The sequence below is a fragment of the Fonticula alba genome (assembly GCF_000388065.1).
Source record: "Fonticula alba strain ATCC 38817 unplaced genomic scaffold supercont2.5, whole genome shotgun sequence".
Classification (NCBI taxonomy): domain Eukaryota; order Rotosphaerida; family Fonticulaceae; genus Fonticula; species Fonticula alba.
This window is the reverse complement of record NW_009242975.1, coordinates 2195162-2196653: the sequence shown is the minus strand read 5'-3', so window position 1 is coordinate 2196653 and position 1492 is coordinate 2195162. Positions and strand designations below refer to the sequence as shown.

General features: G+C 68.8%; 1 protein-coding gene across 1 annotated transcript in view; it reads left to right on the top strand.

Annotated features, from left to right (window-relative positions):
• Positions 1-1131: 1131 nt before the first annotated feature.
• Positions 1132-1492, top strand: part of H696_03647 (autophagy-like protein 3) — a gene marked incomplete at both ends in the record, with an annotated part of 751 nt that continues 390 nt past the window's right edge. Inside the window, 2 exons of the mRNA XM_009497520.1 lie at positions 1132-1227; positions 1322-1442. Coding sequence (XP_009495795.1) covers positions 1132-1227; positions 1322-1442 — 217 coding nt within the window. The remainder of the gene's footprint in view (positions 1228-1321; positions 1443-1492) is intronic.

Genomic DNA, 1492 nt, shown 5'->3' with positions numbered 1-1492 from the left:
GCCCCCCCCCCCCCCCCCCCCGGCCTGCTAGGGCCTTCCTCACCCACACGGCCCTGTCCCTCCGGGCATCGGGGGCGGGGGTTCCTTCCCGCTGGTAAGCGAGCGCATCTGTGTTCCAACCAGCAAGCGGGCGTGCGTGCGCGCGTGCGAACCGCCCCCGAAGATAAGGGGGCGAGTTCGCTCAGGTGTCGCTACAACCGTTGCGCGTCCTCGGCCGATCCGGCCCCCGGCCCCGGTCCCCGGTCCCCGGCCCCTCGCCCCGGTCCTGGGCAATCTCGCGCCCGGGCCGGCGTGGCAGGACTGCCACCCCAGCGCTTGAGGCTGATTTGTGGGGTCATCCTGCCGCCCCCGCCCCCCCCTTTGGCCCCGGCACCCACCCCGGCGCCCCCTCCCCCCCCCCCGGGCGCTGGTCGGCCAGCCGGGGAAGGGCGCATCTTCGCTACCCGCGATCGCCCCGCGCCAGGGGGCGGTCTGGCATATGCACACGTATGCGCCTGCGGGCGGGTGTATGCATGTGTTCGCGGGAGCACGCACCCGCCCCCGGGCATGTAACACACCTTCTTTGTCTGCGTAGGTCAGCGCACATGCAGGAGCTGATGCCGGGACGGGGCCGGGGCCCGTCCCTTTGCCCTGCTCTGCCTTGCCCCCATCCTTGACCGAGGGCTGGCTGGGCACCTGGCTGCCAGCCCCCGAGGGGGAGGGGGGGGGGGGCGGGGCGACGGACGGCGGGGCCTGGGGTGGTGAGTCAGGACCAGCCGATGTACAACACACACACACACACACACACACACACACACGCTTACACACGTTCACACACACATACACACACACATTGATGAGGGGCGGCTGTCCATATCCCTCGGAGGCCCCGGCTCCTTGCCACCACCCAACCTTTCCTGTTCCTCCCCCCTTCCCCTGAGCCCTTCCCCTTTTTTTATCGCCCCTCCTCCTTCTTCCTCCCTCCCCCATCTTCCTCCCCATGTGCGCCTCCGCTCAGTCGTGAGCCAAGCAGATCGCCCCGCCCCCCCCCCCCACCCTCTGCCCTCGACCCTATGGCCCACTTGCTCACCCGATCCCTCCCCACCGCCCCTTTTGTCTCCTTCGCCCGGTGCCGATGGCGCAGAAGCAGCCATGTCGTTCTTCCAGCGCATGCTCCGTACTACCGAGTTCCTTAGGGCTGTCCCCAAGAGCGACCAGTTCATCGAGGGTGCCCTCACGCCCGAGGAGGTACCCCCCCCCCCTCTTTCTGTCCCCCGGCCACATTACCCGCCCCATCCTCTCTTCACCCCCACTGACCCACTTCCTCCTTGCCACGACGTAGTTCGTGACCGCCGGCGACTTCCTCGTCCGTAAGTGTGGCACCTGGCAATGGGAGGCCGGCGATCCGGCCAAGGCTCGCAGCTACCTCCCGGCCGATAAGCAGTACCTCGTCACTCGTCAGGGTGCGCCATTTCGTTCCCCCCCTCCTCTCTCTCTCTCTCTCCCCCTTCCC